Raw genomic sequence first — 12,655 nt, 5'->3', positions numbered from 1 at the left:
AAGAGAATTGCCAGGGAGGCAAAGAGAGCTCCCTGTTTATTTAACAACTTACACCAACCCAGTTGCAGCCACCCAGAAGAGCTAGCTGTGCTCCCTCTCTGCTAAGGACAGCACACCTGAGGAGGGTCTGTTGAACAAACGCCCCTAAAACCCAAATGCAGCAACATCCCACCCCACTCACCGGATGAAGAAGCGCCAGGCTGTCCAGGTGAGCACCAGGATAATCCCCAGGATCCAGCACTGGGTGATGTAGAAGGGCAGGGAAAGCGTGAGCGTGTAGGGATCGTACTTGACCACGATCAGGAACTCTGTGGCAGTAATAGCAGCAACCAGCCAGGCCTGCTGGCCCAGCTTCTTGTGGAACTTCCTGCAAAATAAACACACAGATAAAACGTTTCATTGTTGTAAAATTAAGGATTTGGAGAAATCTCTATAAAAAGACAGCTGGTATAGCAACTTCAGTCAGCGTGGCGCAGTTCTACAAGTCTAGTTTGGATCACACACGCACTAAGGGCTACACAGGCTGACAGATTTCATGTTAGTCTTCAGTTTCCTCTCAGAGGCTCTGAAAACACATGAAAAGTCAAACTTCATCACCACACAATGCAGAGAACTGTCCCCATCCTCAGGTACATTGATATAAATCAATTACCTGACCAGCCTAAGTGCAGTTGATGCTCAGGGTATGGTACCAAACAGGAGCCCTACCCCTGCATTTTCTCTGCAGACCTCACAGCCACATTGCCTTAAACATATTTAACCCCTCTGGGATTGCATTTTGGAACTTACCCTCTTCCCAAAAAAGTACTCAGCGAGCTGCCACTACTGACCTTGGAATGGGTTTTAAAGGAAAAAAGCCTAATAACAATAGGCAAGATTCTGGAAGACCCAAGGACTGTGTTTCTCTGCCAGAAACACAAACCAGGGACAAATAGCTGATTCCCAGGTTTGTTTTGAGCAGGCCAGGAAAGCTGTGGTGTCCAAGGCTGTCTGGAAGTTTCCCTAAGACATCCACTCAGGGATCCTAATGCAATGTAAACTTGATTCTTTGTAAATAATGGTCATTTTTCTGGTGTGATTATGCTCCTGTCAGTGGTACAGGGTATAGTTTGTATGAGGTGATTGAAAACCAATGAATCTAAATTAAATAAATGGCACTTCTGGTTCAGGAATTCACACCCCTGAAGTTTTTAAAGCTCTTTTGCTTTAAAAACTAAAAGCTTTCTTAAACAAAATATTGGAAGTAATTTTTTTTTATCCATCAGACATGTCTGTAAACATTTGCACTTATCAGGTATCAGCTTAGAGTTAAAAAAAGAACAGAAAACCCCCACAAAATACATTGTTATATATAAAAACCTCATGCAGTTATACATATTGCAATTGTTTGTATATATATTTTATAATTGGTATGAACCACTTCCATTTGTTTTTGTAAGCAGTGAACTGGAAAAAGAAATGCCAAGTACCCAAAACAGCAAAGAAATACAGGATAGAAATAAAATTTATTGCAACAGCAGTAGACAGTGATGACTAAGTTTTATTATTACTTTATCTTGAAATATTAAAGAAAACCCTTATAGAGTCTTTGCTATAATCAAAATCTATGTGAAAATGGAGACTGGGAAAGGCATCAGTTGGATTCCTGGTTTTTAAAGAAGTAAAATGTGATGGAGCATTTAGGAAATCTCATTCCAGGTAACAGCCTGCACTAGAAACCTGGGAAAGCTGTTGGCCAGCACCAGGAGGATCCTCCTCTTCCCTTATCCACCCGTGTCCTTTGGCATTTTTTCTCCCCAAGGCATCCATTCTGCTGCCTCTCATGTTCCTGTTGCTCATATCTGCTCCAATCCAATTGGACTGTTGGTGCCTGGGAAGAGAACTAAGCATGGAGGGCCAAGGGAGCTTCTCCTCCCTCAGTTGAGTCCAGGGAATGCACTACACACAGAGCTTCTTACACACGAGGCCCAGAGCCATGTTTGACACCAATGAATAGTTCAAACTACACCAAATGATCCAAATACACTGGAAAAAAAACCCAGGAAATAAATCAAGTGTAGGTGATTGCTGATGCACAGGGGATGAGTGTATTGCATTTGAAAAGGTCTCCTGCCTGGATCAGCTCGGATGAAAGGGCTTCAGAAACTGCTCCAGGGGCTCAGCTGATGTGACAGATTAAATGGGCAAAGACCAGCCTTAACCATGGGCAGAGTTAAAAGGAAGCAGCAGATCTCTCCCAGCTGTTGGGATGATGAAAACAGCTTTCTGCTGTGCTGCTCTCCCTCCTCCTCTGCCATCCTTTCCTTGAGAACAGAATTAAAGGCAAGTCCCCCACAAGAGCCAGGCAGACCCTAAAGCTGCCAAGGAAGACCTGATTTCCTGACCTTCTACTTGTGAAGGATGTTAAAGAAAAGCCCTTTTTTGCATGTGATGAGTGAGATTAAAATTCATGGCCTCGGTGCAGACTCCTTGGAAGTGACAGGAAGACTTCAAACCAGGAATATAAGACAAGGTTAAATGCTACAGACTGTTGCATCAAGACATTCCTGGTCAGGAAGATTTCACACATCCAGTCCTCAGGAACTCAGAGGCAGCATGACCACCAGTGTGGTGTGTAAGAGCTGGAGAACAGCTTTACTCCTCTTCCTGGACTATGACCATTCTCAGGACTGCACTGGCACCACACTCAGCTCAGGGTCCGGTAGGCAAAGCCCCAGAACCATCCACACATACGCAGAATCCTGAATGGGAAGAAGAGTCTTCATACTGGAATTTCACTGCTTCCTCAACCCAGTATTGCAGGGTTGGCTGAAGAGATCTCATCCATTTATCCCAGACAATCTCATCACCACCAGACAAGGCAGGGAACCATGTTTCTCTCTTTGTGCATTAAGAGTTTCCAAAAGGGAAAAGGTCAGGAAGGTTTCCTATGTGCTGTTAGCTGGGAATCTCTGGTTCTGCTGGCTCTTCCCAGCAGATTCTCCCTATCAACACCACAGGAAGAATCCTAAATGATCCTTGGTTTGAAATGATGTGCAAGTGAAGCTGGTAAATGGAGGCAGATTTTCTCTGCTTGGATGGTCTGGAATGCACAAAGGAATTGAAGGCTGGTTGTAAAAACCTCCACAGAGAAGGTACCAGGTAGAACCAGGTGCTCAGGTCTGCAGGACCAGTCTGATGTCAGCTCTGGGGGGCATCAAGCAGAGCCAGGAACCTCAGAATCTGTGAGCAGTCACCTCACCATGAAACACGGCAGGAGGTGGTGGCAATGATGTGGACATGCAGCTCAGGATGAGGTTTCCCAGCTCGTGGAAAGAACAGCACCAAACAGCCCCAGGAGTGAGGCACTGGGGACAGATGGCTCTCCTAAATTTCAGTGTTATGCCATGTGGTTGAACTGAGGGCAGAGGAGCTTTTCCAACCCAAACACAAGGCCCAGAAGATGAATGGAGCTAAGGAGAGGAGCTCAGCAGTGAGAAGCAGAGACCTCTTCTTACCTGTAAGTTGGAGGCACGTCCCAAACCAGTAGGTCCAAGGGCAGGGCAGCTGCCACTGCAATTCCTGAAATCCGACTAAGCAATGTGGGTTGGCCCTTCTTCCCAGTTCTAGGAGCCAAAGCCTTGCAAGGGGAACTGATCTTCAGAGAATGTTGGAACCCTAAATTCTGAACACAGACACTTTTTGTGTTGGTCAGCGACAGACAATGAACGCCCCTGAAAGCCAGGCAAGGCCTCAGGCTTAGGATGTGGGCTCAGGCAAGTTGTGACATTAAAAGAAAAGGTGATTTTTGAGAACAAAGCTTTCTCAGCTCTCACATGGTCTGCAGAAACAAAAGCAGCGAGGACAAATATGATGCTGAAGTGGGAACAGTCTGAAATATTATCATGCACGGTGTGTGTGGTGCTTCACCTGCAGCACTTGCTGCCGAGGGCCTCTGAACTGCAAGAGGATGCCAGGAGAGCTCCGGAGGGCCAGGGACCAGCAGGAACGTGGCTCAAGGAAAGAAGTGCCTTTCAGAATCCCTTTTTTTTAGTTTGGGCCCTGACGTCCTCAGAGGGCACTTCCAAGGACTGCAGTTCCTGGCTCAGTGGAATTGGAGCGCAGCACTGCCCTGCCCATGAGCCAGTGGCACTCCAGCTCCTTTCCACATTCCATTCTCCACAGAGAGACCATTTATTAAACACTGAGCTTGGAACAGCGCACACAGAATGCCCTTAACAACAGCTGCTCTCTGAGCAGGGAGAGTGGGACCTCCAAAACAAAGGAACACAAAGCAGATGCTTTGGGATAAGGCCTTTTTGCCCCTGACAAGCTGCCCGAGATGGATGCCAACAAGCTGGAGCAAATTCCAAACAAAGCACGTGGAGCTGGACATGGGAAATACAGATAGGTTGGGCTTACGGGTCGTCCATGAAGTCGTAGATCTCCCTCATGGCCACTCCTCCCACGTTCACAAAGAACACCAGGCGCAGCAGGACCAAGTAGTGTTCTGGGGGCATCCACAGCACAAACTTCAGGTAAAACGTGTTCAGCTCTGCCAACAGAAACTGGGAGAAAGGGCATCTTAATTGCATTTGTAAAACTACACTGGATGGAGCCTGGACTTCCCCATTTCTCAGGCCCGCTCTGTATCACAGAGTGAGCAGCAGCTTCAACAATCACCATCAACAGCTGGGTTTCTAAACATTTTCTCTGTGTTGGAAGAGGCATAAAAAAACACAGCAGAAAGCTGGGCAAGCACTGCCTCAAATTTTGAACAAGTTCTTGAACTTCAAATAAGGAGTTTGGACCACAAATCCTAAAGGCAATGGCTTCTCCTTCCACTGATCATTTAAAATCTATCTAAAGGACAACAAGAGGCGTGAGCTGCACATCCTGGGGCAGTGGGTTTGGTTCTTCACACAGTTGTGCAAACATCACCCTCAAAGCCAACTTAGGAAAGCTGGTCATAAATTAAGAGCAAAATGTTCCCAAGCGACCTGCCCTGGCAATGTGCTGAAGGGAACAAAATGACACCAGACTGCCACTTCCAAAGGAATGATAACAAAGGGCATTAAGCATTGCTTAAGCCAAAGGAGTGAGCCAAAACCTGAAGCTGCTTAGAAACTGTCAGCTGAAGCTGAGTTTTGCTATAAGAAACATAATCCCAGAGTCCAGTACAAATTCACTGGAATCTCTCAGCTGCTGCAGCACCTAAAACCCAATTTCTTCAGGGTACAACCAGTAACCCTTTGGAGAAACATCTGTTTTATTTATACACTCTTTTTCTTCTCCCACAAAGCAGGGGAGCCTCAGCAAGCCTGTTGTGCCATGTGGGCTTGGCCAGTGTTTCCTGCAGCAGAAACCAGGGGCTGTGGGTTTGTTCCAGCAGGTTCTGTATTAAAGATACAGAGTTATGTCCTGTGCCACAGAAACTGTTAATGTTTGGTGCCTCTGGGATCACTAAAGGGTCATGGGGTTGTTTTTAGTTAAATTTCACAGTTGCTGGGCTGAAAAAAGTTTGAGTTGCTCAGAGCAGAACCAAGTGACGTGCCATGGAAGGCCAAAGTCCCCTGGCTGGCAAAGGGGCAGGAGTGGGGAAAAGACACTTAATCATGTGAGTGAGAGCTTCTGTTTCACAGTCACAGGTATGAATTCCAGATGTTGGACTCCCATAAAACAAATCCAGCCCACTCAGCTGCTAAGTGTTCAGTAAGACACAAAAAAGGAAAAATCTAGGATAATTAAGTTATTTAAGCCTGTAAAAATATTATTTATATATATTATTATTTTTAAATTATACATATTGAAATTGTATATTATTATTAAAAATGCCATGTTTTTAATTATTTAAGCCTGCATAAATATATTACCTGAGGCAGAACTGTGCTTCAGGAGCCCAGCTCCAAAGAGCTTGGATACAGCCCTTTCCAGCTTTAATGTGACCTGTATCTGCACTAAACTAAGGGAAACGAGCCACTCTCACCTCAAACCAATGCTTTGGAGGCAGCTGAAATATGTGTAAATCCCAGTTTATGGTGCTCACATTGCCAACACCAGTGTTGAGCAAATATTTCTGCAATAATTCTGTGACCTGTCCCAGAGACACGGACACACACTCCAGTTCTGTGGGATAGGGAAGCGATGTCTCTGGGCCTCAGCTCCAGGAATATCACCTCCCAGAGGTGCAGCCCAAGTCATCCTGTGCTACAAGCCATGAAATCAAGTGGCAGAAGAGACAGAGAGGCTTCCTCACCACAAAGATGATGCCACAAACCGCCAGCCACCTGCGCAGGCTGGACGCCGGTTTCCACTCAAACTTCACCCAACTGTAGGGGGTGAACTGGAAGACAATTCTCTTCATTTTGCCCCTGAAAAAAGCAAACCATGATTGCAGGTTTAATAAGAAGCAGGTAGGAGACATCTACTAGTGTTTCCATTTCAGGCAGCAGTTCAGGTCGGCAAAACACCTGCATTTACTCCATTCAAGTTACAATTTAATGAGATTAACTCTGAGTTAGAGAAGCTTGTTATTTTAACTATCAATTTAAGCTTTAATACACTACACTCACTGTCATCAGCAGTTCTGCTCTGCTCAGCAAAGGCACTACAGAACAGGATGGGTCATTACTGGTACATGACTACAAGGGATTTATTAAATTTTAATTCCCAGTGTCCCAATTCCTGTGAAGTTCTGATTACCAGGGAATGCATAAAGACCAAACAGAACCTTGCTGTGAATGAGTATGACCCCAGCTTTGATTCCTGCCCTGCCTTTAACAATTGCATTAAATACTTCCCTCACTCACTCACTCACTTCCCTCATTCCCAGACATCAGAACATACAGGTGTATTTCCAACAATTCCTTTCTCAAGTTAAATAAAACTCTCCAACAAGTCTCCCTGTAGCAATAAAATCACTGGATCCTCAAGCCAGCTAAACATCCAGGAATTCTTTAATCCACATGGACCCAAAGAGAACAATCAAGATCTTGAGCACAGGCCCAACCTTTGCACTGCAGAGTTCCTTCCTCCCCAACTTACTTGTATGTGGGAATGTTCCAGAGTCCTTGCCATTTGTATGTTTTCAAGGAAAGCCAGGACAGAGTCTTCATCCCACAGTAAATTCCTAATCCGTTACACAAGATCACATCCATTATCCACTGGAAGGAGAGAACACACAGTGATGCTGGGGAAGGGACACTGGAGCTTGCAAAAAGGGAATTAACTACAGGTACAGGCCCCCATTCAAAGGAGTGGGACATGGAATGTTAATTCCAAAGGCTTTTTTGAAGGCAGAATAGCTTTGCTTGATGTCTTTATACATAATGCATTGACTTTTATAAATACAACCACAAAGCAAATCATTCCAAGCCTGGGAAAGAGCCTGAACTGTAAAAAACCCAGGCAAACACGAGATCAGAGCTGTGTGCTCTGACTGCAGAGAATTCTGACCACTGTGGCACCAATTTACATCTCATAGGAAAATAAAACATAATTTTAAAAGGGTGACAATTTAAGCTTGAAGTCCCTCTGGTTTGAAAAAAAACACACACAAAACTGTGTTTTAGGACAAGAAAACAAACCGTAACTTGCAAAGACCACACAGTTCTTCAGTAAGGCCAAACATTTATCTCTTCAAACCTCTCCATAAACCAGAGACAATCCAAACACATTATTATTATTTACTGCTTTCAGAAAGGAGAGGTTTGCAAAGAAGGAAAAGCTGGACAAAAGTTGCACTGAGTCTGGTTGTTGGGTTTTTTCCTAACAAGCAAGAAAAATCATTCTCTGAAAATTTATACACCAAGTTTTACCCTTGTCTGAACTTCAGACTTTATGGTTTTGTACCATGAGGAAAGAGTTGAAAGTGTTCAGCTTTAGGTTCTTCCTCCGGTGTTAAATGAACCCAAACAAACTGAACCACATGCAAGTGTTTGAAATCCACAAAATTATAGAAACAGTGACAAACATGCTACAGAACACACACATGATCCAATTCAGGTCTCACCACTTCCTACCCCTCCCTGTAAAATTCCCACTTAGCCCAACACACCCTGATCCCTGCAGTACGTACGTGATCCCACCAGCATTCACTGAAGTTTGGGAGCTGGTGTTCCAGGCTGTACTCCAGGAACTCAAACATGACACTGATGATCATGCACATCCACCAGTCCCGAATCATCAATGTCTAAAGGCAGAAAAAAGTCTTTCAAACACCCACAACTGTCAAAAACCATCCCAAAAATAGCCTGCACACCAGAGTGAGCAGAGCCAGACAACACTTATGTTAATGTCCCTTAGAATCCTAAATAACAGAGGATTCCATCAATACTGGCCAGACTCTGCTCAGACTCAGAGGTTTGCAATGGTGTATGAAACATTACTACTTTGTATTTCTGCAGTTCCCAAACTTCTGTTTAACATCTTTATTGATGATTTAGATGAGGGGATTGAGTCCATCATCAGCAAATTTGCTGCTGACACCAAGTTGGGAGAGAGTGTCGAGCTGCTGGAAGGCAGGAGGGCTCTGCAGAGGGATCTGGAGAGACTGGAGGGATGGGCTGATTCCAATGGGATGGAGTTCAACAAGGCCAAGTGCAGGTCCTGCCCTTTGGCCCCCCCAAGCCCTGCAGCGCTCCAGGCTGGGCACAGAGTGGCTGGAGAGCAGCCAGGCGGAGGGACCTGGGGGGACTGAGGGACAGGAAGCTCAACAGGAGCCAACAGTGTGCCCAGGTGGCCAAGAAGGCCAATGGGATCCTGGCCTGGATCCAAAGTAGCGTGGCCAGCAGGCCCAGGGCAGTGACCCTTCCCCTGGACTCTGCCTTGGGGAGGCCACACCTTGAGTGTTGTGTTCAGTTCTGGGCCCCTCAGTTTAGGCAAGAGATTGAGGGGCTGGAGCGGGGCCAGAAAAGAGCAACGAGGCTGGAGAAGGGACTGGAGCACAAGTGCTGTGGGGAGAGGCTGAGGGAGCTGGGGGTGTTCAGCCTGGAGAAGAGGAGGCTCAGAGGTGACCTCAGCACTGTCTGGAACTGCCTGAAGGGAAGTTCTGGCCAGGTGGGGGTTGGTCTCTTCTCCCAGGCACTCAGCGATAGGACAAGGGGGCACGATGGGCTCAAGCTCTGCCAGGGCAAATTTAAGTTGGCTATCAGGAAAAAATTCTTTGCAGAGAGAGTGCTCAGGCATTGGAATGGGCTGCCCAGAGAGGGGGTGGATTCCCCATCCCTGAAGGTTTTTAACCTGAGCTTGGCCGTGGCACTGAGTGCCACGATCTGGTAAAGGGACTGGAGTTGGACCAAGGGTTGGACTTGATGATCTCGGAGGTCTTTTCCAACCCAATCCATTCTATGATTCTGGCCACAGATCACAAGGGACACATATAGTGTGGCTTTTTCACCAGTTAATTGTACAGTTGACAATCTTGTCTCCAGTGTCCAGAAAAGGACTGGGAAACTCAGGACAATTTGATATTCATCATGTGATGGTTCAGTAAAGCCAAATGTTCACAGACCTTTCAACTTATCAACATCTTCAGCACAGGAGACAAAGACACTGAGGAAAAATTAACCCTCCCCCAGGTAAAACCAGCACAGAAATACAGATGATGACAAATCCCACCCTATGAAAGAGCAGAGACAGGTAAAATGGGATTCAGAAGAAAGGAAATTGGTTAAATGCATGGAATTACTGGGTATTCAACCACCACAGGTGGTCTGGTTCTAACACTGCTCAAAAAAAGGCTTTTCAGAGTCTTTTCATGGGCTCTAAAATACTCCAAAGCCACAATATTTCTGATGAATGAGGCACATCCCTTCCCAATATTGCCATCCTGGTGCTTTGAGATCTGGGGAAAAACCCAGGCACGTGCCCACTGCTGTTTATTGAGACGACATGCTCGACCTCCAGCTTTTGAAAGAGAAATAAGTTAATATTTAACAGGCAGATATGTCATGGCCCAGAGGAAATCCAGCAGCCAGTTTCCTTCCAGCTGAGCAGCCCAGGAACTAAGCCCTCAACCATGGCTGCAGGAACAGCCCCCTTCACAAAGCCCCTGCTTTTTCCAGACCAAAATGAAGAACAGCTCAACCGGTATATGGAATTCTATCCCATTCCAGTGCCTGAGGAATGTGTTACTACTCCCCTTATGTCTTGTTACCAGGCACTTACAATTTAGGCATTATGGCATTTTCTTTTACAATTTGAGCACTCTTACTCAGTATAATTTACTTGTAAAAATAACCACAGAATGTAACAAATGCTATTTTGATATTTCAGTTTCTAATTCAGTTCCCTTGGATGAGAAAGATCCAAGTTTTCCAAATTCACAACTTAGTTCAAGTCCAGGTCTCCCCATGCCCAGCAAACTCACCTTTGCTTAAGGGGGAAACCCCAGATCAGCCCAAACCACTCACAAAACTTGTGAAATGAAAATACAAAACAACAGCTCCAGCTTGTTTGTAAAACAGCTGAGCTTTGTCAGACTGTTATTTCTGGTGGGCTTGTGGGTCAAAACCAAACAAGGTCTGCAGGGGGCAAAATCAAGTGAGTTAGTCAGTCTGCTCTGCTTCAAAAAGATAATATTTAGACCAAAGTAATCAGCAAAACATGTGTTGATGTTCTGCCAGAAACAAGCACAGCTGGAATTTCTTCCACTGTTGGCAGATAGTGACTAAAAAGTAACAAGAATTAAATCACTGCCCATTTAATGGTTTGAAATCCTGATTTGATGCCACTGGGAAAGCAACTGGAGCAGCACATCATAACACATCAGTATTTGGGAACTGCAGACTGTCACTGCCTGTCCCACCTTCCACTTCCAAAGGTCATTCCAGCATCTCCTTCCATGGGAATAAAGGGCTTTATTGATCTGACCCCGGAATGAATCCCGGTAGGGGAAGGAGCCTGTCCATGTAACAGCTTTGGAAAGGAATGGGGTGACCTAAGATGGGTGGGGGAAAAGAAAACAAGGGGGAAAAGGCTTTTCGTGTATTCCAAGCACAGGGGAACACAAGATCCACTCTCACCTTCAGGTACCAGCCAAAAAAGTGGGCAGGAACAAATCCATCCAGCTTGTCCTGGAAGAACAGAGTGTAGGTCACTACACTACAAAAATGGGCTTGTCTTTTTCTTTCTGAGAAAAACACAGCAATGAAATTCCTTTGCTTCACACACAAATACTTGATGGATTTTAGGAGCTTTTGTTCCCAAGCACGGTGAAGAAACAAGGTAAATCAGCAAATTATGGGGTAGGAATTGGGATTAGGATGGTGTTGATGAAGCAGAGACCACCTCTTTAATGCTGAATGTCCCATTCCTTGCCTGATGAGGGGACAGAAACAATCGGGGAGCTGTAAATAACCATAATTCCTTTGCCCTTGAATTTCAGCTCTTCTGTTTGCCAACAAAAACCAATAACCTGATGGTTTCTGATACTCACAAGAGTGCAGTTTATGTTGCTGGAGAAACCTGGGTTAGTGAAAGGTATCCCTGCCCATGGCAAGGAGTTGGAACTACAACAACTTTAAGCTCCTTTACAACCCAAACCATTCTGGGATGAACTTTGTGCCTCAGGGTGATTGAGTTGAAGATCTTTTTTTAAGTGCACAAAGAAAGCCAGACTTTGAAGGGAAATTTTGACATCAACAACCTGAGAAAGAAGGGCTGTTAAACACTTCACTGTTCACAGGGCAATGAAGTAATCAGGATCTAGAGACATCTCCATCTGATGGCCAGGGAAGGTCAAGAGAAGGGAAATAAAGAGGCTGAAGATGAGTCATGGTCTGTGCTCTGACTCAACACTCAGACAGACTCCCAAACTCACTTTGAAGAATTCAACTGAGCAATTTTTTACCAAAAAACCCGACACTGAGTTTGTTCCTTACCCAGATGTTGTGAAAGGGATCAGTTTCATTGCCAGGGTCATAAATAAGGCAGTTGCCTCCGTAGTCTCTCTCTGGCAGGGGAACCCCTAAATGGGGGTCAATGTACTTCATAAACTTCCTCCCATCCTGCACAGTCTGCAAGGGAACACAGAAACCAGGGGTCCATACAAAGGATTCATGCACAGAAGGTACAAAGAGAATTAAAATCAACACTGATATTCAAGTTTTCTTGAAATATAGCCAGGTATTGAAGCCTCACACGTGTATCTCATTTGAGCCTCTTTAATCCTAAATATTAAGGGGAAAAAACCAGCTACAGAATGGCCTTAATATTTCTTAAATGATGAAAAACTGGTGATCCTTAATGCTGTTCCCTAAGCCACTGCTCTGAGCACCTCCATCCCTCCCAAAACCTTCACACAGCTCCTCCTTCCCAACAACCCTTTCCAGTGAGGTCCCACCAGCAGCACAGGTGATAAACTTGAAGCAAACAGCAAGAAGAAATTATCAAAAAGGCCAAAACTTGAACTAATTCACCAGCATCTCAGCCATACGTTTGCTGAGTATTAAATTGCAATGAAATCACTCTGTGTTGTGGTCAAGGTTTCACCCCAACAGCAGAGGGACATTTGTGACAGGCAGCAAAGCAGGACAAGGCCAAAACTGATTGATAGAATAATAATAAAATTATAGAATAAATCCACTGAGACACGTTTCAGCCATGAGCCAGCTTGGGTTTGCTGTAAGTTCACTCACCTGCAGACTCAGCAGAATTTAACCTTGTTTAAACCTGG

At 45.1% G+C, this 12,655-nt stretch overlaps 1 protein-coding gene across 5 annotated transcripts in view; it reads right to left on the bottom strand.

Moving 5' to 3' along the window:
* PTDSS2 (phosphatidylserine synthase 2) overlaps positions 1–12,655 on the bottom strand; it is a 42,163-nt gene that overhangs the window by 1,836 nt on the left and 27,672 nt on the right. For all 5 annotated transcript variants that reach the window (XM_071559200.1, XM_071559201.1, XM_071559202.1 and 2 more), the window contains 7 exons: positions 11,862–11,996; positions 11,004–11,054; positions 8,057–8,170; positions 7,024–7,142; positions 6,236–6,350; positions 4,402–4,547; positions 182–367 (listed from right to left, as the gene is read on the bottom strand). In XM_071559200.1, the coding sequence (XP_071415301.1) occupies positions 182–367; positions 4,402–4,547; positions 6,236–6,350; positions 7,024–7,142; positions 8,057–8,170; positions 11,004–11,054; positions 11,862–11,996 (866 nt within the window). The remainder of the gene's footprint in view (positions 1–181; positions 368–4,401; positions 4,548–6,235; positions 6,351–7,023; positions 7,143–8,056; positions 8,171–11,003; positions 11,055–11,861; positions 11,997–12,655) is intronic.

Source organism: Pithys albifrons, chromosome 6, assembly GCF_047495875.1.
Source record: "Pithys albifrons albifrons isolate INPA30051 chromosome 6, PitAlb_v1, whole genome shotgun sequence".
NCBI lineage: Eukaryota > Metazoa > Chordata > Aves > Passeriformes > Thamnophilidae > Pithys > Pithys albifrons.
This window is presented reverse-complemented; position numbering and strand designations above follow the sequence as displayed.